We start from the raw sequence: 21,402 nt of genomic DNA on the forward strand, positions 1-21,402 counted from the left end.
GAATGAAAATTCAAATATATAGCCTTTAATCATGCTAAAAATCAAGTCACCAATAAAGTTTTGCTTTTATTTACAAAGACAGAAATTTGCAACAAACCAGACACACTTCATAATAAATTTATTTAACAAAGATTAAATCCTGAGACAGCAGAAGTTATTGCTTCACTTAAAAAGTTTCAGAAGTTGCCAACAGGCATTTTTATGTTTTTGGCTCCCAGTATGAATTCTTCACACAGCACTTCCAAAGCTTTGAATCATAAGCAAAACTCAAAACTGAGGAAGATGGCAAATATCAGTGCAGCTTTAGTTAATTAGCTGTGCATCAGCTAGAGTACAGTACAACACATTTGTTGAGACTCACGAAACAGGAGTTTTAGTTCATAACTCTGATTTTCAAATAATTAATAGCACATTTAAATAATACAGGGATTATACTTTCAAATCAGATACAATCGAGTGATGATTAATGCACATTAATGTATAAACCCACAGGTTTTAAGGTACTGATGGCCAGTTCATTATGATTACAGTAACTAAACCTCTTACCCTAGCCCATGAGTTGACAATCTTTGTTAACGTCCCTTGCATCAATGACACTGGTTCTTTCCACTATTACACACAACTACAAAACAATCCAAAGGAAAAATTCTTGACAGGAGAGTTGTTATCCATCACAGCTCACACAAATTAACTGTCACACAATTTTCTTTCATGTGCTCTGCAAACTCACCAGTCCTAGCATGTTTCTACTTGAAATGATGATGCCTGCACAAAATCTGCTCTGCACGACATTAGGCAATACTCATGAGATTAAAAAAAAATATTTAAATTTGTAGCGTGGTATTCATATAGCCAAATTTTTTATATATAATTTGGAAAAAAACATTAAGTTCCTTCAGATACACCAAGTTCTTTGAATTCCAGAAATTACCCTTAACTATTTAAGCACTGCACTAAAAACCCTCAAAAATCTGGTAAGTACAAAAAAAGAGGTCAGTAGCTTCTGATTTCAAAGCTTGCCAATTAAAATTGGAAGATACTCTAAAATACAGCCATTTATAAAATCGATCCTTTGAAAATAAAATAAGAGCAATCCATAATATTAGACATCTTTACAAAATTACTCTATTAGGTGCTTTTCCTTAAGGAAAGGAAACTTTATTTTAAAAAATAGTAAAATGTATTAGGAAGTGCAATATTGACACACTACCAAAGAAGTTTCTCCAAAGGAGATACCAAAATTAGCCAATTATAATAAATTGGAAAGAAACTTAAAATTTAGAGTAGATTAGTTATAAGACATCCACTTAAAGGAGTGAGAACTTAGCACTCTTATGTATGAGAGAGCAAGTCACACACTCTTGTGCTGATAATGAAAGATCCAAATAGGAACAAAACCACAAGATGGTAGTTAGACTGAACTAAGCCACTCATGCTGTAACACCAAAGAGACAGGAAAAGGGGTAGAACTAAGTTTTTTAACAGAAACATACAATTTGGGTAAACAATTACCACATCCCATCATAATATTGATTCTTTGCATTGTGCATTTGCCAAGGACTCAACACAACCTACATGAGTACCACAGCTTTCAGTGACTTCATCCAGTGACAAAAGTAATGTTCAGGACTTTGCCACCTCTGCCATGCTCCCACAGGAACAAACACCTTCTAGCTGGAGATCAGACTTGAATAGGACAGATAGGATTGGTAGGTTATACTCCATGTATCAGTGAAGTAAGGTTTTATTTTACATAGTATCAAAATAAATCCATGAAGCCCTTCCATTACTATTGCCACTATTTATTATGCTAATATTACCTCATCAAGTGCAGTTTTCATTTTAAGAAACTCACTAGCCAAACTGCCACCTCAGTGGAAGAGCCAAGGTGAACTGCGTTCAGAAAAGTATCGTTATATCCCCAAGACAGCAGTAGCCTTTAAATAGTCAAACTGCCAAAGAAACACCTTTTGCTGAAGTATTTTAAATTCTTGCTGAAGTCTCTGGCATCTTGTTACAAAGTGCTTGCCACAAGGGCATGCTGCATTAGAGATAATCTTATTAGCCCCGCAGCATTGCTGTAAAAATTAGAAGACAAAAAGGTCATAGGTACATGACCAGCCAGAAGAAAACGTCCAGTCTGGAAACCTCTCCAGTAAGGCATAGAGTTGAGGTGACTTTTGATCTTCCCCGAAAAAGTAATGTGCTGCTATGGCGAGGGAGAGTATTCCATCAGAATGCTTCTCCGGGTCCTGAAAGTGAGAAAAGGACAACACAGTCTTTATGATTGTTCCTGACACTTAAACATGAGATCAATTCAGATGCAGTTTTCTACAGACAATATCTATGCAACAAAATCCATCCTGCAGTTTTTTGTCCTCTACATTAAAATACTTCCTATCTTCAACATATCAGTCTGATTACATGACAAGTTCCATTTGAAATGAACTGGCAACCAGATGTTTAGATATTTAGTGCCTCTGATGTGTTGCACAGCTTCCACGTGCTCCTAAGTTCAGTAGCTGTTTTGCTGACAAATCAAGATAAGGACTCCAACACAGTATTTACACTGATCCTTCTATGGCAAATCCTGAGGATATGCAGCCTCTTCTGCTTAGCTTTGCCTCTATCAGACTTGCAAGGCTTGTCATACTTGAGACTCCAGTCTACCTTATTGAGTACCCTCTGAGGATTATTTATGTTTAGGCAGCCTGGTGCAGGAAGGAAAACTGGACCTTCTGAACTTTCAAAGATACCTGTAATAATTACTCAAAGGACAAGACACTGTTAAACCTACAGTAAAAACATACAGGTCTGCAAAAAATATTCCTCTGCAAGTTAGAAGGGTGGGGAGGCAGATCATAAATAAGCCTTGCTTCCAGCTGAAAATAACATAAAAGAAAATTTAGAAAACAAAGCTTTTAGATCTCTCTTCAGCTTCAAGACAGATACATTTTCCACCAAGGATCCTGTAATTTCCCAAAAACCAAGCAAACAAGAGAAAATAAAGGGAAAGAGAACTACTCATAATAATAATAAACTCTGAAATAACAGTACTAAAGATAAAACTTCAAGAACTGTGAGGTTAAGATCAGAGAAATCAAAACTTATGATCAAAGACCATGTAGACAAGAAAAATATTTTTCCCTTGGCAGCCAAATTGGCGGACTACTCATGGAAAATACATGGGAGCTGATCTATAATGCTGACATATCAAAAGAGGGATACTAGAATTAAGATCTACCAAATAAAGCAAAGCATTAGGAAGTTACTGTGACATTTTTCACACAGGAATGCAGCCACGGTGGGAAGAGGGTGGACCAAGGCATCAGCAGGTTTCCAGCGGTGCCGCACTCACCGTCAGTTCCACCCAGAAGTGCCAGGGAGCCGCGTGCAGCCCGCGGGAGTAGAACACGAAGTAGTCTCCCCCCAGGCTGGCGACCGGCATTCCATCCCCAAGGGACCAGCGGGACAGCGCCGCGCCCGCGCGCGGCCGCACGTACAGGGACATGTGGCTGGGGCCTGCGGGGACAGGGACAGGTGGGACATGTGTCAGCGGGCAGAGGCAGAGACCCACCTGCCTTCCCACAGAACAGCAGGGCATCCCTGAACTACCATGCATGTCTTCCAAAGCATGACAGAAACCAGCCCTCTACAGAAGATGCTCCAATTTTTTCTAAGTACTGGGATAAGTGAGATAATGATGTAACAGAGGAATACAGGACATTTGATAATAAAAAAGATTAAAAAGTCTATACATATTAACATATAAAATGCTACAAGATCCAGTTTAGAAAAGACCTTCTGTAAAACAATCAAGATTTCCTCAAGACAGATGAGGTTACCAGTCCCAGAAATAAAAACTGCACGACACTACTCACAGCTTCTTATGTGCTATGAAACCGAATTAATCCATGCTAATTTCAGAAATCTTGTGAACAGCACTAGAACCTGCAGTAATGGAGTCAAAGCTTGATTTATTTCGGGCATAAAAATAAACACAGATCATAATCAGAAGCTTCAGTCACTCACCAGATACTTCAAAGCTTAACCTCACAGAGTTCCAGGGTATCAGCTTCTTGGACAGAAGTCTAAACTGAATGGGGCTCCTTGGCAAAATTTCTGGAGCGGGAAGATACCAGTTTTTCCTGAGGAGAAAAAAAAGTTTCAAGTTATTCTCAATGCAACACCCTGAGGTACTAAACATTACAAGACAAGAAGTTTCTCCCTAGTACAGCTCACTGTGTTGCTACTACGTGAATTATTCAAAAGGTGTTGATTCTAGCACAAGGCAGGTAAAATCAGCTTTTGGCCAGCCAAATATTTAAAGGGCATATTAATAGAAAAATAGTCACCAGTGAATCAATTCATTACCTTAATCTGCCTTAAATTACTAAACAAATGAGTGAGAATATTTTCACCTTCAAACAGCTAAACTTTTGCTCTCAAGATTCTTGAGGTGTGAGAAACAGCCACAGCAGCTGGTTTCCTTCTGTGGAAACCTGCTACTCTAAAATCCTTTGCTGTCAGCTGCAGTGAAGGAAGGGAAGAAGAGAGATGACATATATCCTCCTCCTCTGAAGTTCCCTTTAAGAGGCCCCCCCTTCACCTTTTTCTCCACTGGTGCTTACATCTTATTTCCACACATCAACTTCTACAGCTCCTGCAGCAGACCCATGGCAGAAGACACACCACCTGGGTAAAAGTTTGCCTTCTGAAGACGAAGGATTATTTACTTTTAGACCAAGATTATGCCTAGTTTTTCTTTCCTTATATAAGTGAAATTGCATGAATGACCCCTGTATTTTGCAGTAAATGCTCAAGTGAAGCAAAGTTCACACGAACCGGAACATGAAATGCACTGGCAGAATCCAAGGAAGGCCACAGAAGGGAGCCTGCTCCTCGCATGGAGTTCTAATGGTGTCATTGATTTCAGGTACATGGGGAGTTATGTGAGATATGCCATTATAATCAAACCCATTAATCCATATACCAGAGTCACTTTTAACCACATTTCCATCTAGATCATGAAATCTTCTGCTTGTATGCTAGAAGAAAAAAAAAAAAAAAACAAACACAGAAAGATAATGGAGCCACTGGAGTTTGCAAGAATCAGAGGTGATTCTGAAATATTCTCCGTGTGAATCCTTAAGGTCTACTGCATTTTCAGTACTGAACCTTTCCAGTTTCAGACCTTTCAGCACTGAACACATATCTGAGTATTGATGAATATAAATGCAAGAATTACTCAGATAAGAAACATACCATAAAAACACCATCAGAAAATTACTGTTTTAGCCCACCTCAAACCACATTCACTTTTTAAATTACCACTGTTTACACAATTCGCCCACTTAAAACCCTCTAAAACACCCCGCTCTTCTGACACAGATGAGCTGAACACTGAGAGTGAACAAGGGAAGCATTAGCAATTGTTTCAAATCCAGGAATAATCATTAGACCTTTAAAAGCAAGAAGGAAAGGGGATATTAAGCCTTGAAAAAACTAAACACTCTTGCAACCAAAAGAGGGAATACAACATGCTAAGTTTTTCTTACCTGGAGAAAGACTCGCTTAGGCTTTGGGTTAGCTGCATTAGAACTGTAAGGAAAGAAAATTCCACTACAAACGAGAATCAGAGTGACCACAAACACAGTAGTTAAAGTTATTAGCGTCGTTTTTGTGCTTTTGACAAGGTAAATGAAGTTAATCTAGAGAATAAAAAAACAGTCCAGTTATAAAACTGCAACACTCAGATATAAAACATGACTTGTACAATTCTAAAATTCAATTATGGAACTGAAGGCACATTAAAAAGACACAATTGCCAATACCACCTCATACAAGATACTTTTTTTAAATCTCAGTATTTAAAACTAGTATTTTTAAGTTATTTATTTTATAAAAAGGAATAAAGTGAGTACTTTCTGGAACTTTCAAAACTTTCCTGTTTTTAAAACATCTGCCAACAACAACAAAAAAACCCAACAGAATCTTTCCATGTTCTATGGCAGCAGAAAAAGCCTACAAATTTGAGTATTCTTTTTGAAGCTTGTATATGTATTATTCAGTCATATATTACACCTAAAATGAATCTCTGCTCAAAATTCAGCTTTACTTTCATATTTTACATCAGTCTTTACTACATCATTACACCAGCAATATAAGCTCTGCTTCAATGACCCTTCTTTGACTAATACAAACCATGGAATCTTTGACACATGTTCTAGAATCTTCCTGTAACATTTAAGATACTGTAAAATTATCACTAACTTCCAGTATTAATTCAAAATCCCATCTCATTCTAAACTATAGAGAAAGCCTAAGAGTTTTAAACAACATTTACAAATTCTACTTACAAAATAGGAAGACAGGATCATAGTGAAGATCACAATAAATCCTGCTAACACCATATCTGGTGGAATTTCTGAACCACTTCGTCCCATGACTGGTGTAAACATTTCAAACACAGTCCAACTAAGATACAGCATATATAGATAGGGAACAAACATCCCCAGCATGTACATCAAAATGAACTTTATTGTGGCACCTATATAGAACAGGAAGAAATAAAAGACAAGAAAGTAGAAGCTTAAAAGGACATAAGCACACAGCTTTATTGATATATTCACAAGGATATACTGCTGCAAGTCCCAATACACAATACTGTCCTCATCCCTGACATGGATATGGGAAGGAGATCTCGTTTTGCACAGCCAACACCAGAACAATTTTCAAAACCACCACAAAATTAATCTTGTATTATAAAACAAATTTAAACATGTTTTCTGTCCCAAGCATCATTTAAATATTACAATATTTTTATGAACCTTTAACTGTTCATCAAAATTCTGATCACTAATTAATATACTCGCATACTGTCCTTTTAACCTGAGACACGGGATGCTTTTCAGTGTATTTTTTTAAAGTCAATGTTTGTAATTTCTTTTGCTTAAATAAGAGTAGGGGTACAAGTTTAAAAACATGATTTCTGCCCCTCAAAACCCATACCTTTTTGGCTGAATTCCCTGTGGATCATCAGCTTAGTGAGTAAAGGAAATGCTACCCATAATGTACAAATGAATGCTGAACAAAGGCCCATCTGAGTCATCACAGCCAATGCTATTGACCAAATCATCAATGAGGCATCAAAAAAAACATCTCCCAGGGACTGCTCATTCACATTCTGTAACATAAAAGAAGAAATACATTTCATTACTGTGTACATTCCATAGATCCCATCTCATGAGAACATATAGAAAAATCCACATTCCTTGTGAATGTGTATATAATTGTTTTCCTTGGGCAAAACAATTGTGACAAGCACCATCTCACCATACAGAATTATCCATGAGAGTGTGTATTTTTTTATTAGTTTTCTAAATCTGCTGACATAACTTGAAAAAGAGATTACATAGGCTGGGGAAGAAGGAGGAAGGGAATGTACAAATGATAATACCAAAGAATACACAAGGTTAGTGTTTCAGGCAAAGAGTGCCTTTTTTAAAAAAAGTAACACAACATATTAAAAAACTATGTAATACTTAAGGGTGAAAAAATTATCTGGACCTCCTGAGAATGTAAACTAGTTTTACACAAGCACTGTTATTAGAGTCTGTTTATTAAAATATAATATTTGTTTTGAATACACGACATCATACGTGAGACAACAGCAGGTATGTTTCAGGGGGGATTGGGTAAAGAAGAAATGTAACCATCAAAAATACAATTTGCTTTGGGTTTGGGGTTTTTTTTAAGTTACATGGGCAATCCTGCAGTGTTTGCAGTGCATGATTCTGAACAGCAAACCATGCCAGTAGCACAAGGGACTGCTTGCATGAACAATGTTAATCAGAAAGCTCCTCCTTCAGTTTCAGGGCACGAAGCAAAAAAAAGAGGAAGAGTGAAGAAACATACAAGTTGCCAAACTTATTTCAAAACACAAAGCTTATCAAGTCACAAGTTGTTGAGCCACGAATAGGCACTGCCTCTGATAGCCAAGGAAGAGATTGGCTTCCAAAATTTTTATGCAACTTTAAAGTCAAATGCAAGTTACAGAAGCAACATTAAGTGTACAGTGTGGTGCAAGCCACATCATGCAACACTTCTGATTTTCAGATGGTTGTTCTGATGATTAGGCAATCAGTAGGCATGAAGAAGATCTAAAGCCTGAAATGTCTTAACAGCTAATGAAAGTAACAGCCAGCTCATCCAGACCACTGGAAAGGGGTAACATTGCACCTATTTTATAAATGGCTCATCTTTTCCACAAAGGGAAAAAACAAAATACATCTATATGTAACATACACGCACCACTTAACACTCCCTTTCCCCCCAAAATTTCAACAAACCTACTTCCAAAGAAAGACACGATGGATCCACTCAGAATTTTTAATTCAATCAAATGGTATGAAGTTCTCAAAACTTTTTAAAACATCGGTATTTAGATGACAGCTAAGGCCTCCTAAATTCCCTTGTCCAAAAGCCATCCAAATAGCTGAGATGGTATAAATTACAGCAAGCTGAATGACTAAATATTACTGCACCTAAATCCTCAACCTAGCAGGCCTGAGCAGTCAACCTCTGCCCCGGAAGAGTGTCATCTATCAGATACCTCAATTATTCGTATTAACATTAAATTATATGGGACTACTATAATTATAAAATTATTACACAAGTTAAATTGCATTACTTAGTCCATAAAAAAGAATACTAAGCATAACAGGCAGATAGAGAGTAATCATGGCAAATGACAGCAATGGAAAAGTAACACACCAAATCCTCACTGAGCTTTGCAGGGGTCTAAATGACTTTTACCTATTGCAGAGAAGAATACAGACAACCAAGGGCTCTGTTCCATCTCCAGCTGTGGTCAAAATAACTATAAATCAGAATAATCACAGAATTTTTAAGGTTGGAAAATACCTTTGAGATCATTTGATCTAAGCTTTGCATTGCCAAGGCCACTGGTCAACCATGTCCCTAAGTTCCACATCTAGACACCTTTTAAATACCTCTAGGGATGGTGACCCAACCCTTTCCCTGGGCAGCCTGTTTCAGAGCTTGATAATCCTTTCCAAAAAGAAATGTCTCTTAATATCTAATCTGAACCTTCCCTGGCATAACTTGACATTTCTTCTTATTCTGTTGCTGGTTGTCTGGAGGAAGAGGCCAAACCCCACCTAGCTGTACCCTCCTGTCAGGCAGCTGTAGAAAGCGATGATGTGCCCCTGAGCCTCCTTTTCTCCAACCTGAACAACGCCAGCTCCATCAGCTGCTCCTCACAGGACTTGTGCTCCAGACACTTCCCCAGCTCCACCGCCCTTCTCCGGACATGCTCCAGCACAAAAATTACCTTCTTGTACTGAGGGCCGCAAAAATGAACACAGGATTTGAGATGTGGCCTCACCAGTGCTGAGTACAGGGGGCAATCCCTGCCCTGCTCCTGCTGGCCACGCTGTTGCTGGCACAGGCCAGGTGCCATTGGCCCTCTTGGCCCCCTGGGCACTGCTGGCTCATGCTCAGCTGCTGTCACCAGCACCCCCAGGGCCTTTTCCTGTGGGCAGCTCTGCAGCCACTCTGCCCCAGCCTGTGGCACTGCCTGGGGCTGCTGTGACCTAAGTCAGAAAGGCTCCTGCCTTTTTTTCTGAAACATCTCCTAAAGATCAAAGCTGCCTTAAATTACATAGCTTTTACCTCTCTGATTTAGCAGAACAATCTCCATGTTTAGATGAAGCAATTTTTTACAGTGAGATTTTAAATACTAAAAACCTTTCGCATTTTTTTTAAGCAGCTCAAATCTGTCTTCCACAGATTAAACACCTCATTGCCCTTCAACAATAACAACAAAGCCTTGCCTACCTTGTAGAAGAACTTCTTGGCTAGCATGTGCACAAGAATGAGCTTAGCTGCAGCTGCAGTGCCATAGAGAGACACAGAAACATAGAAATGGGTGTACCAAGAAAGAGCCCGTCCAATGAAGGAGACAAACATTGCCACCATGAGGACTGCCACCAGTGTGCACACCCAGCTCGTCAGGGTTAAGCTGAATGCAGTCAGTAACTTCTTCAGATTATGAACAGCTATGAAGAAGAAAAAAGAAGTTTACTTCAACACTTGTGTATTCTACTGCAGACTATCATAAAAATTTTAATTACTCAACAGTGTAACTAATGACCAAAATAAAGGGATCCCCTGTGAAGTTATCTTAACAGCACAGTTTGCAACACTTAGCCTAATCATTTGCATGCCTATTTGCACACATCCCTGCTGCAATGTTTATTCCAGAATACTGGTGTATTTTGCAGATCACAGCTTTCTTGATAGCAAGAATTTTACTAGGGGGCTGGTGGAGCCACAGTTTCACTTTTAAGTATACAAAAACGTCCAACAAGAAACCCAACTAAAACAACCACAAAAACTCCAAACCAAAATAAAACTCTCCCCACAAAAAATACAAAATCAAACCAAACAAATAAACCACCCGAAGCCCCCCTCCTCATTCCCCCCAAAAACAACAAAAATTTTGAGTTGTTTTTCTTGTAACATTTTCTTACTCCAAAAATGTTTTCCAGATTTTGAGGAGGAGATGGGTGTGATTTCTTAAGTCTTATTTCTTTTAAACAGGAATGTTCCTACACATGCTAAGAAGTTCTAACTAGATTTAAGTTGGTTTACACTCTTTATTAAACTTTGCTGTCATTTTTCCCCATTTTTTTTCTTACTTGGTCCTATCTATAGACAGGTATTGAAGAAACACAATTCTGACATTGTATCTGAATTAACAAAAAAGTATATGGATATGCTGCAATTTTTTTTCAATTTCCAGATCTTTAAGATTAAATTTTAATCTTCATGAAATGTTAAGAGACAAAATCAGGATTCATAAATGCTAGACATGTAGGCCTATTATGTTCTTTCACCATCATTAATATTGAGATGCAAGATTTAAACACAAAGCAACTCCTATGGCATGCTGCACACCTAAAATTTATTTCTGAAGTTCAACTAACCGGATGCTGTAAGGGCCTGAACACTTTTTCACCTAGACTTTTGCATCTAGTAATCACTATTTGTTGAAGAGTAATGCAACTAAAATAAAAAAAAAAGCTTAAAAAAACCAAAAAAACAACCCTCCCCCAAAAAAAAAAAAAACCCAAACCAAAAATCACTTACCTCTGGGTTTTGGCTGTAATACTTTTTTGCTTAAATAAAAAAAAGCAATTGCTGATGTGATATAGTTCATAATTGTGCCAACACGAGCAGGATAAGCCAGGACAAATAAACCAAGTATATCAAAGAACACAACATTTCCATGTCGATACTCAAAAGATTTAGCCAACTTTTCTGATGTAGCTAGGTATTTTAAGACAGCCAGAATATTGTCACCTATTAAAAGAGCAGATGCACAATATAATTGTATCAAGTTCAATAAAGTACTACACAGCATTTTTAATATAACCATTCTGAAAAATTGTATAGAAATATCCTTAACAAAAGCATGAATTTACAAATTATTATACTCAAATAGGTATTTGACAGCACACACAGAATAGTATTTTCATGAGTTACTCTATCCAGCTATCAAAGTAAGTATACTTGGAAAATCTCATGCACTTAAGACTCCACCTCAGTGAAGACAACAGTCAGGCTGTCAGCCCACAAACTCTTCTTCACTTCTGATATTTAGCACTGGACTTGAAGGCTAACCCATAGCAGAGTTTATAATTTCCTAATCTTCATCCTCTTCTCCTCACCACTAAGTGACCCCTCCAGGTTTTCATGACTGTGAATTACCTGCCTTTCCTTCCCTACATAAGTGTAAAGACATGGCCACTATTTTACTCTGTAGCCTCCAGGTCACCTTTCCCTTTCACACAGTACAGCCAAAACACAGGTAACCAAAACACAGGTAATCATTCTCAGCTTTCATTCTGCTTTTACTAGACCATTAAAAGTGCTTACTGGCGGTAAAGTCTTTTTTTTTTAAAAGCATTACTTTCTGTCCTGCAGGTAAATTGGTGCAAGGAAGTGTTTAAAACCCTTACTCATGCTGGTAATCTAAGCTGACTTCTGCATAAACTTGAAGAGTGAATAGTCAAAATCCTGGAGGTATTTAAGATTATGCTAGCTTTTCCTGGGAAATTAAAGGCCTTCGTCATTTTCTTTACTACACTCTGTCAAATAGCCTGCTGTAAGCACAACCTGTTGTAGAAAATAAATCCTGTTTACCCAGTCTGTGCTACCACATATGTTTGACTGAGATCCATTCTAATATAAAAACCTCTGTTGGCAGATCAGTCTCTATGCCACCAACCTACTCAAAAGCTTCTGATGAGAAACATCAACCAATAATGGGACTTAGTGAGATAAAAGGAACACAGAATGCTGATCAATCAGGTATCACTGGGAGAGACAATAACTTTGATTTGAAAGCAACTGTGAAATCTAATTAACATCACTGGATGCTGATAAAGTTTATATTCCCAAGTTGACCAAGTATATTTCCTTTTTATTTAAAAGGTGTGTATTCAATTAATTCTCTGTTCTTGAGAACATAACCAACATGTACTAAATGTATAATTAAAATTATTAATTTATACTATAGCAGTCTTACAACAAAATGAAAAAGCTACAATACTGGTAAACTACTGAATCCTTAAAATACCAACCTGCTCTCTGAATGGAATCTGTCAAAATTCTGTCTGATGTGTCATATTCTGTATGGTAAATGTAGCCATTTTCAATAAAAGCCAAATCTATTCCTACAGAAAGAAAAGCAACATTTTTAAAATCTATGCAATCCTAAAACCCCAAAATAAATATGTGAAAGCCTCCCATATACTTCATAGAAAACACTGCTCTACTTTGCAATCCAGTCATTATCCTTGGAGATGGACAAGAAAGAAAACTAACTGAAAACTAACTGGACTTGCAATGTCTTTAAAAGAGAATAGCTTTAAACCATTTTAAAGTATCTGTCATTTTGCATGTACCAACTCCAACGACATCTGTACCCAGTGGAGAAACACATGAAAACACCAGATCATCTCAGCTTCAGAAAAGATGTACAAGGGGTTTGCTAAATGCTTACTTGCAACACTTCAATAAATATTCATGCTGAAAAGTAATAAAAAGCAGCACTGCGGAACTACAGAGCACCTTCTCAAAATACCAGGTGCCTTCTTTGTACTTCTAACATGTAAACTTATTTTTTTAATTATTTACTAAAACCCAAAGGTTATTCTGCTTCATTAGTTATACAGTGTATTCCATTCACCTGTTCAGCTGCATATGCAAAAAGCTGCTACCTGAAATCTGAATTTTCACAGCTTTTGGCAAATTAGGTCTCAAATTGTCAAATACTGAGGAATGAACCAGTTGTTAAACCTAATTTTTTAAAACTGGTTTATTAAAAAACCCGAGAGGTCAGTGAGAAATCTTTCACCATCTAGGTACGATTCTGAACAAAGAAGACATGCAAAATCGGCTACTGCATTTTCAGACTAGAAGGGTACTTCAGAACTGTACAGAATATGCCAGAACCATTGCTTTGTACTAATAATCAATTCAAATATATCACTTTTCTTGAACGTGACTACAATGACAACCTGTCCTAGATCAAGGACTTTAGAGAAATTTACAGTCTTTTGAACTGTGTTCACACTTAGTGAACATTTCAAATTTCTATCCCACTGTTCATTCACCACAGAAAGAATAGCAACCTGTAAACAGATTAGCAAACTAAAAAGCTTTTGTCCTGTCCTTGATTATGGAAGAAAACAAACAAAACCCACCAAAAGCACCCAAAAACCAACAACCAAATCTCCTAAACATCACCAATAAGGAAATAAACCAACCCACAACAACCAAATAAAAATAACAACAAAAAACCCAGTAACAATAAAAAACCCCAACCAAACAAAACCTAAGGTTAATGAAAATGCATTAATAACTATGTCACTACCTCTAAAGATTATGATTTTGATTTTCCATTAGATACAGACATTTCATTCCTGCAATGAAATGTTCTGCGGGTTATTAATATCATGTACCAAAATGTTTCAAAATAGAATATTTAATAGAGTAACGCTAATCCCTGAAGTATTTTCCTGGTTTTCAAGAAACTTTTCTACCATGAAGCTTCTTTCTGTAGAACACCAGTCATCTAAAAACATCCTTATCAAACCATATGACAAACTCAACTTAAGAACTCCTTCCTTAGGAAAGGAACAAGGAAATTCCCTCCCAGTGTGACAGACAGCGCAAATCTGAGGATGTTCACATAGTCAACCACACAAAAGTGTCCTTGTTATAAAAATGTAATGTGTATTGACATGCCTTTTGATAACATACCTGGAACATTGCCAAAATCCCTGTAGATACGGAAGTCCGTATCGGCTGGGATAATGCCACTTTGAAATATTTCCTGTGCCACCACAGAGGCAAAGGGATGTTTGGCTGCAACTACATATGCTTGTACCAACCAAGGGTTCTCAGGTCCTAACAAAAGATGAGCAGAAAATTCACAGCAAATATTTTTTGAACTTCACTTAGGATATGCATTCTCATGGTAACAAATAATACAAAGTAATTCACTGGAGATTTAACAGTCTTGTTCTGCAGTAATACAATTGTGTTGGTTAAATGACACACACTTGAGAGAAAGAATTAGCAACATCTGAGGGGAAAAAAACTAAGCCACTCTTGCTTATTGTGCTCAGTGGCAGAACAGATAAACCATGTCCCAAAGTCACAACCTTTAGCCAACCTTCCAATCCATCATGTATGTATCACACATCAATACTGCTGTTTAGAAAAAAGTCTGTCCCCCTAAAACATTCAGCGCAAGTAAACAGCTAAGCAGCTTCATCAGTACAAGAAAGTGTGCAGTCCAGCTAGGATGGGACACAGGTCTAACCATAGCCTACAACAGAGAAGTTCTGCTGTTTCCTGAGCATGAGATGGAGTTCTAACATCAACATCTTCCTGCCAAGATTTTACAAGAACTGCTGTGAAAAATAAATAGAACACGTGAAAGTATGAGTATTAAGGTATGTGTACTATCCAAACACTTTTCTCCTTTTTATCTTCAACTAAAAGGGAAACACACCTTCTATTATTCTGCCCTCCACAGGCTTCCCATCTATGAAGCAACTTCTGTGGTAGTGCTTTAGCCTGCAACTATCTAAAGACTGAGAACAATTTAATTGCTGCACAAGACTGGGAAAAAGGCACAGAGGTTCTCTTGTCTTTTGCTTACGAATAATTTTCAAAATTCTGTCAAGTCTGCATAATTTATTATCAAATTATCCTAGTGTAGAAATTGGACACAATGCAAGCTCATACCTGTTTGAAAAACAAGTTCTTTTCCTCCTACACCTGCTGCCTCCAGATTAATAAAAGCTCTGATTGATTTTGCCCACTCATGTTGTGTAATGAAGCCATGACTAGCCTTGATGGGAAAACAAAAAAAAATATAGGTCAAACATCTACCAGACAAGCCTAAATGTTATTTTCCATCATTCAACACTCCATATAACTCAAGGCACACAGCAGAAAACACAAACAGATGCAGAGAATGCAAGTCTTCTATTTAAACTAATATAGACAATATCCTTAATCCATCTGCATGTTTCCCTTTGAAATTATACACATTCTCCTAGACAGATAATAAATTAATATTTCAAGAGATAAAACACAAACTATATATTTCATTTGTTAAGAATTTTAATATACTGCTTTGATGTATAATTTCTAATTCTGGCACATTCTCACCTGCAAAATATTTTCTTCTGCACCATTAAATAAGAATATGACAGCATGCTGCAGGGACTCAGATGATTTTGAAAGTGTGTTAAGTATTTCAAGCATCACTGCACAGCTAACAGCATCATCACTGGCACCTTAAAATAATCAGCAAAATAATAGGGCTTACAACAAACACACAGATTTGCAACAAAAACAAAAGAGGAAAAATGTTTTATGTTATTTCAGTTTTAATACAACTGCAGTACAATTGTGTTAAGCGTTAGTATATTTTCTGGTACTATTTGTACCCTCTGTCTATACTAGTTGAAAGCAACAGCTGAAAGAAAAATTATGTTCTGAAGTTGGGCAAGTGAATGACAAGATATCAGATCCAACACTACGGTTCAAGAGAAGCAGACTAACCACGTAACTAGGAAGGCAATGTGGTAATTATCTATTTTCCTGAATACAACATGAATAAGGCTGTAATTTTCATTGTCAACACCCTCAAATTTTAAGAAATAAACACTCCCACACAAGTCACCCTGAAGTGCTCTACACTGTTAGAATGCACTCAACTAGGAGGACAAAACTTCAAAGTAACATAAAGCTAAGACTGCAAAATATAGCTAAGGAAATACCAGAATTCATACCTTTAAAAGCCTCCATAAGGTATACATTATAATAAAAGATTTTCATGATCAGATGCTTTTCACCACCCTCCTTTGCAGAAACCCCTTTCACTCTAATCCTGTTGTCTCTGAGTTTCTCAACCAACACTAATATCTCACACCTCCCACGCCCCACTGGTTTTTCATCTTGATTAAGCAGCTATCTTTTAGTCAAGAACTCCCACTTTCCTCACTTCAGTGCAAGCTGTAGCACCTCCCTGTCCCATTCTAATAAAATTTGGGAGAAAACAAATTTAAATGTCATTCCTGTGGGCCCAGGTTGCATACATGTTGCTGACATGCACTGAGATGCCAACATTGGTGTGTTCAAGTGTCAACATGCTATTTAGGTACACGTGTTAGCTGCTCAAAATGTTCAATTTACACATAAAAGAAAAAAAAAAGAGTAGCTTTTCCAAAGCTTGTCAGCAGGCAAAACTTAAGAAGTATCTGCTACGAAAACTACATATTCCTAATATAAACATAAATCTTAAGTCTAGGTTTTAGCTTTAGTTTATTGCATAGAATAAATAAATATTAAATCTTTCCAATACATCATTCTCTACCTTATTTCTCAAAAATTATTTCTCAGTTCTGACAAAAGCTTTCTATAGATCATCACTCAAATACATGATTTAAAGCCAATTGTCACAGGTTTTCACTAATTCCACAGAATATCACAGAACATTCTGAGTTGAAAGGGACTTTAACTGCTACCCCAGTTCAACAGGAGTCTGCTCTTCGCCACACTGAGTTATTTTATTTAAAATGCTGTATTGAAAACTCAGCAGACACATATAGCTCTCAGTGAGATTAGTGATTTGCCTGCCTTGCTGTGAGGCTAAGAAAAATAAAAGTTATTGGCTTCAAGAGCCATATAAATTTACATCTGATAAAAGCAGCCATGCTGCCATAGACTATTACACAAACTTGCAGAGAAACTATACCCCAACACCTCATACACAACAAAACTGACAGGAGGTTGTAACAGATTTTAGAGCAGATATTGGTAAACTAAGAAAACCACATTATGTCTGCAATTTCAAGGATGTTTTTGTTGTTGAGTTCATCAGAAAAGAATCAAATAGGCCATATAAGCTGAAAAGTAGCAGAATCAGAATAAGAGACATATTTTAGGACTTCACAGTTTATGTTTTTTCCTTCACAAGGAACACAAGTTTTCTAAAATAAATGATTTACTGAGATTTGCTTCACACATTTTGTGTATATAAGCACCACAAGCAGATTATATTTTATTATCTGATTTTCAAATGTATTACTCACTGATCTTTGAGTCATGCTGATTCTGGTTAAAAGCCCACCTTTCTAGTAATGAAAAAAAGGGCTGTAAGAGAATAGCTAAGAGAAATATGGGAGAAAACCAAAGACTCTTGTTTAGGTAATGTGCAAGTGGCATACTAAGAAAACGAAAGGCAGAGCAGCTCCTTGCAGCTATGGAGTGCTAGGCTGTTTTGTGATTAAGAACAAGCACACAGGATGATTTCTAGCTCCTCTGCAGTTTTCTGTAAAATCCTATTAAAACCACTTCTACGTTTCTGGCACTTCTGTGCAAGGCTGGTGAATTATTTTAGTGTCTAAGTAACTGTAAAGAAAATAACTGATGTAAACATAATCCTGTTTTATAATCCACAGAAATCAACACACAATTTCCATACGACATCAACTGAAAACAGTTTTTCATTATCATAGTACTACATTTGTGAAATACTCTAAATCTAGGTAGACATACATAGACTATACATACAGTAATTAGCATCTCTGCAGTTCCTCAGTCACAGAGCATGTATAATAATCATGCATTTATTAAGCTTAATTTAGAAGCTCATGTTGTACAAGTATGATTGAGGAGAAAGAGAAGTTTTATATACCATTTATGGACAGGAAAATAGCAGAAGGAGTCCAGCAAAAGCTTTGTTTCTCTAGCTAACACTCAGCTGTTTCCTTAATAATGAAGACTAGTCACACGTGCTGTAGAACAGAAGGCTCACCACTAAAAAAAATAAAAAAATATTGCGTGGGATGTAAATGAAGAAACTCCAGCAAAACCTGCACCATTGGTGAGTGCCATCTGTGGGTGTTTTTCAACTGTAACAAGAGGCACACACCTGTGGCTGAGTGTTACAACAAATTTTGTGTTTTAGATCCACACCTTCCTAGCTTTGTTAAACCCACAAATTTACAAAGCAGTTTACACCCTTGCTGCAGTAACAATTTAACAGGATTAGATTTTAAAAATATAGAGGAACAAAAATAAGAGAGTACAGTGACAGTCAAAATAGAATTAAAAGATATACACATTATCAAAGTAACAGTACTCCAGCCTTTGATCACTACAGTCTTTTGAGACAGAAGCTTTGAATGTGGAGAGAAAAAAAACCTGGCATATCTTAAGCATATCAGACTGAACATCTGAGACACCAGCCAAAGGAGGGGAAAACAGGTTCATTACTGGGGGTGGGCACAGTCTCTTGCACAAAGCATCCTGTGAAAGGAAAACCAGGATTAAATAAGTACAGAAGTATGAAAAGACCTGGACGATGGGTGGAAAAAGCACATTAATGATATGCATAAGCAGTGAATTATAAGACGGGCAGATATAACCAAACTTCCCAGAAATCTAAATAAGATCTGTACCAGAAGGTCAGAGTGAAATCCTGAGTTTAACATGATCAACCGGTCACTCTAAACAATGAATTTCACTGAGACCAAGCTGACTGACAAGTGCATTATTCTCATTGGCTATTTGGTAGGAGAAATCCATGAGCCAAGCTCTCAGGCTCATGTCACACACAGAAACATGGAATAAACACACGGACCTACCCGGGGTATTTGGTACGGAATCAAAGTGACAATTGGATAGCACTGCATGCTCGGCTCCATTGCGAGGTTCCAGCTTCACTACCACATTGGTTATGTTTGCATAGTAACTAGTAAAGCCTCCTAAAAAGTCAATGCTGAAGGAGCCCGTGGGCCTCTGTATGTCTACAGATATCTTGTGAGCATCCGTGCTTTCTCTTTCTATTCTCCTGATTTGTTCTAAGAGGTAGTTAACTGCAAGAACTTCGTTTTCTGGACTTCCAACTGTTCTGGGCCCAATTGCTGTAATGTTGTCAAGATATCCCCTGTAAGACATAAATTTAAACTTAAGCATCAATACATTCAACATTTAGTATGTAACTTACCTACGACTGTAACATTTCTGTAGGTGGTTTTTTCAAAACTCAAGATAAACAGACGAGGTTAAAGCCAGTTAGATAGTAACTTGTAATGGGAATACAAGCCTGATCAGCACTTCTTATTTTTAACTACTTACCGTGATATTAAGCCATGGTATTGGTTTTCTGATCTGAACATACCAATTTAAAAAGAAACAGAAGGGTGAATGGAGAAGCTAAAGACTTTACCTTTAGCAGGGTTCTATATGCATATATGTCATTTTCTGAATGTTTGGAAAAGCACACTTTCATCAACACATACACCTGACGCCAACACTCTAAAACTGAAATTACAGTGATAGTTTTAGTCTTCCCCGCTGTGTCTCGGTGACACAACAACTGAACACTTGCAAAGCAGCTTTCCCAGACACCGAGCACCACACGAGGCTACCAGAACTAAACCACGGGAGAGGCGCTGTTCCATCAGCCCCGAGCTCTCGCCAGGGCACAGCGCGACCCGACCGCTCCGCCAAGGACCGCCACCCGCCCCGCCGCCTCCCGCCCGCCGGCCCCGCCGTACCTGGCGCGGGAGGCGCTGAAGTCGCGAGGCCCGGCGGCGCCGGGCGGGCGGCTCAGCAGCTGCCGGTGCGACACCTGCGCCAGCGCCCGCAGCCCCAGCAGGTACAGCAGCACCAGCGGCGCACCCCGCGCCTCGGGCAGCGGCAGCAGCGGCCGCCGCCCGCCCCGCTTCTTGCCGCCCGCACCGGGCTCGCCGTCCTCCCGCGGCGGCGGCCGGCGGCGGTCGCGCTGCGCGGCGGTGGCGCGGAGCCGCCCCCCGGCCGTGCCGCTGCCGCGCTCCATGGCCGCGCCGTCCGCCCGCGCGCCGCGCAGCCGCCGTGCGGCCCGGGCCAAGGTCGGAGCGCGGCCCGGCCCGGCCCGGCCCCGCCCGCCGCTGACGTGGCCCGGCACAGGCCCGGCGGCGGCCCCGGCCCCGGAGCTTCGCACAGCGACATGGGCTGGCATGTCACGTGGTCCAACCTCCGTGTCCGAGCAGGGTCAGCCCAGAGCACATGGCACAAGATTTCTCCGTGCTGTTCTTGATTATCCCCATGAGGGAAGCTCCACAGCTTTTCTGGGCAATCTGCTCCAGTGTTCAGTCACCTGTGCTCTAAAGAAGTTCCTCATTTCAGGTGGAACTTCCTGTGCATGATTTTCTGCTCATGGTCCTCTTGTCTTTTGCCGTCTTATCCTGTTGCTCAGAGCCACTAAGAAGAGCCTGGTCTATCCTCTTGGCACCCTCCCTTCAAAGACTTACACATACTGATAAGGCCGCCTCACAGTCATATTTTCTTGAGGTTGAACAAGCCCAGCTCTCTCAGCCTCTCCTCACAAAAGTGATGCTCCAATTCTTTAGTTACCTTTGTTGCTTTCTGTTGGACGTGCTCCAGGAGCTCCACGTCTCTCTTGCCCTCAAGAGCCCGTGACCCAGAAGTAAGGGTGGTGCCACACAGGGGAGCAGCAAAGTGCAACAACCCTAACCCTAACTCTAACCCTAACCCTAAAAAACACGAAGTAACAGCACTTGAAGGGTTTCCCCCTCCACTGCATTCTATCTTTGGCATTTCATAGCTGTAGCAGTGCCCAGACTGGAGCTCAAGTAGGCTGGGGTACAGAGCGATAGTGCCACGAGGTGCTAGTGAGCAGTGGCCTCCAGTGAACTCATGCCAAGGAGAGCACCCATGAGGATGGGGCCCGAACAATGACAAGGACCATCACTCATGCAGCACTCCACACAGTTCTTCTGC

At 39.0% G+C, this 21,402-nt stretch overlaps 1 protein-coding gene across 1 annotated transcript; it reads right to left on the minus strand.

Annotated features, from left to right (window-relative positions):
* Positions 1-3: 3 nt before the first annotated feature.
* On the minus strand, positions 4-20,635 carry ERMP1 (endoplasmic reticulum metallopeptidase 1). Its single transcript, XM_030257934.4, has 15 exons — positions 20,178-20,635; positions 19,263-19,564; positions 15,778-15,905; positions 15,349-15,454; positions 14,356-14,502; positions 12,672-12,764; positions 11,176-11,388; positions 9,862-10,082; positions 7,012-7,186; positions 6,360-6,550; positions 5,559-5,711; positions 4,846-5,048; positions 4,033-4,148; positions 3,359-3,522; positions 4-2,252 (listed from the first exon to the last, which is right to left on the minus strand). The coding sequence occupies exons 1-15, from the start codon at positions 20,618-20,620 to the stop codon at positions 2,088-2,090; spliced, it is 2,820 nt and encodes a 939-aa protein (XP_030113794.4). The 5' UTR covers positions 20,621-20,635; the 3' UTR covers positions 4-2,087.
* Between the last annotated feature and the right edge of the window lie 767 nt (positions 20,636-21,402).

The sequence above is a fragment of the Taeniopygia guttata genome, chromosome Z (assembly GCF_048771995.1).
Source record: "Taeniopygia guttata chromosome Z, bTaeGut7.mat, whole genome shotgun sequence".
NCBI classification, from domain to species: Eukaryota; Metazoa; Chordata; class Aves; order Passeriformes; family Estrildidae; genus Taeniopygia; species Taeniopygia guttata.

Bases quoted from the DNA above. Each gene is read 5' to 3' on its own strand.
- ERMP1 (XM_030257934.4), bottom strand. From the start codon at position 20,620: ATGCCAGCCCATGTCGCTGTGCGAAGCTCCGGGGCCGGGGCCGCCGCC. The intron at 10,083-11,175 runs GTAAGTGATTTT...TCTTCTTCATAG, and splicing joins ATTACAGCCAAAACCCAGAG to CTGTTCATAATCTGAAGAAG. The intron at 4,149-4,845 runs GTTCGTGTGAAC...TTTTCTCCTCAG, and splicing joins CCAGTGCATTTCATGTTCCG to GAAAAACTGGTATCTTCCCG.